The sequence below is a fragment of the Salmo salar genome, chromosome ssa02 (genome assembly GCF_905237065.1).
Source record: "Salmo salar chromosome ssa02, Ssal_v3.1, whole genome shotgun sequence".
In the NCBI taxonomy this organism is placed as follows: domain Eukaryota; kingdom Metazoa; phylum Chordata; class Actinopteri; order Salmoniformes; family Salmonidae; genus Salmo; species Salmo salar.
The window spans coordinates 66,734,025-66,736,524 of NC_059443.1; the positions used below are offsets into that span (position 1 = coordinate 66,734,025).

General features: G+C 46.0%; 1 protein-coding gene across 1 annotated transcript in view; it reads left to right on the forward strand.

Annotated features, from left to right (window-relative positions):
* The window catches only part of LOC106590596 (beta-1,3-N-acetylglucosaminyltransferase manic fringe), a 79,076-nt gene that overhangs the window by 15,098 nt on the left and 61,478 nt on the right, over window positions 1–2,500 (forward strand). The window contains exon 4 of the mRNA XM_045708343.1: window positions 51–204. Coding sequence (XP_045564299.1) covers window positions 51–204 — 154 coding nt within the window. The remainder of the gene's footprint in view (window positions 1–50; window positions 205–2,500) is intronic.

Below are 2,500 nucleotides of genomic sequence, written 5' to 3' on the forward strand. Positions count from 1 at the left end.
TGTTCCCTTCAGTTTGGAACCGATCCCTGTGTTGTCCCCTCTCTCTCCAGGTGGCTGTGTCATGTTGACGATGATAACTACGTGAATCCTGGAGCTCTTCTCTCCCTGCTCTCAGCCTTCCCCCAAGACGGTGATGTCTACATGGGCAAGCCCAGCCTCGACCACCCCATCAAGGCCCATGAACTCCTGGAGGGCAACAAGACAGTACGCTCCCACCATGCACTGCATAGAGCCGAAAGCTATATTCCAATGAACAAATGAACAATACAATGCTTTGTTCTAGTGGTATGTTAAAGACAGGTTTGAGAACTTTGGGGCCTAGTAAGTATTCTCTAACCTCCTGCTTTGGGCTGGATGTGTCAATGTGTAGTTCATACATACACAATGTATGACCAAAATGACTGTCTTACCTGAATTAGTCACGAAATCCCCTAGTTTTAAACATTCCACTAAACATAACCCTAACCCTAACCCACGTGGGCCAGCCCTCTAGCATTTCGAGTTCCAGCCAATGAGCTTCAGCCCCTCGCCATTTGAGTGGCAGCTAGCAAGATGCACACACAGCAGAGCGAGAGAGAGACCATATCTGCACATATGTGCCGTAGTTCGCACATTTCCAGGGGACCACTTTTGGCTTGTGGGCGCTACTTTCAGAACTACTGGCTGAAAAGTATACAAAAGTCCCGGGTATCTCTTTAAGTAGTATGTTACTGTGGCCATTGGAATATGTCTTTCTGTCTCCCTTCCTGAGGGGGTCACTGATCTGTTTGAGCATTCGATGCCAAGATGGTTGCCATGGGAATTCTCAACCTCGAACAGAGTTGGCCAAGCACTATAAATGATTCATGTCATTCCACATCTCTCCTCTTTCAATTCACTTCTCATCAGGAATGGAGGGATGGAAGGATGGAAGGATGAAGGGATGATTGTAGATCCAGCCATTTATGTGGTTTTAGTCACTGTGGAGTGTTTTTCTAACCAGAGGGTTGATTGGTGATTGGCATGTTATTGGTTATTGATCTAAGAACCATGTCATCAAGTGGACGTGTCAAAGACACCCCAGGGGATAGGCTGTCAACCAGCAGGATCGGTCGATTCGATTGGTTTAGAAACAGACATTCTCACACTAGATAAACATGTGTCTTTTACTGTGTGTGTGTGAGTAAGTGTGTCTCATTTACAGTAGAATGAATGACTGTATTGAGTCTAAGTGTATCTTGGTTCCCAAGTGGCTCGCAAAAGATGCTCTCCCTCTCTCCCTCTCTCCCTCTCTCTCTCCCTCCTCCTCCTCCTCCTCCTCCTCCCCCTCCTCCCTTAGAGAGTAGATTTAGCGTTGACAGTAGGACAGGCCTCAGACTCCCTAGAGAAAGGGAACACAAGGTCGGAGGAGATGAGGATGAGAGGAGGGGAGGAGAGGGGGACTCCAGAGAGGGAGGAGGAGAGGACCTTGGGAGAATGATGATACACATACCTGTTGTGATTTACGCTGCTGTCACGGCAACCGATACAAATCAAATGTTATTTCTCACATGCTCCGAATACACCAGGTGTAGACCTTACTGTGAAATGCTGAATACACCAGGTGTAGACCTTACTGTGAAATGCTGAATACACCAGGTGTAGACCTTACTGTGAAATGCTGAATACACCAGGTGTAGGCCTTACTGTGAAATGCTGAATACACCAGGTGTAGACCTTACTGTGAAATGCTGAATACACCAGGTGTAGACCTTACTGTGAAATGCTGAATACACCAGGTGTAGACCTTACTGTGAAATGCTGAATACACCAGGTGTAGACCTTACTGTGAAATGCTGAATACACCAGGTGTAGACCTTACTGTGAAATGCTGAATACACCAGGTGTAGACCTTACTGTGAAATGCTGAATACACCAGGTGTAGACCTTACTGTGAAATGCTGAACACACCAGGTGTAGGCCTTACTGTGAAATGCTGAATACACCAGGTGTAGACCTTACTGTGAAATGCTGAATACACCAGGTGTAGGCCTTACTGTGAAATGCTGAATACACCAGGTGTAGACCTTACTGTGAAATGCTGAATACACCAGGTGTAGACCTTACTGTGAAATGCTGAATACACCAGGTGTAGGCCTTACTGTGAAATGCTGAATACACCAGGTGTAGACCTTACTGTGAAATGCTGAATACACCAGGTGTAGACCTTACTGTGAAATGCTGAATACACCAGGTGTAGACCTTACTGTGAAATGCTGAATACACCAGGTGTAGACCTTACTGTGAAATGCTGAATACACCAGGTGTAGACCTTACAGTGAAATGCTGAATACACCAGGTGTAGACCTTACAGTGAAATGCTGAATACACCAGGTGTAGACCTTACAGTGAAATGCTGAATACACCAGGTGTAGACCTTACAGTGAAATGCTGAATACACCAGGTGTAGACCTTACAGTGAAATGCTGAATACACCAGGTGTAGACCTTACAGTGAAATGCTGAATACACCAGGTGTAGAC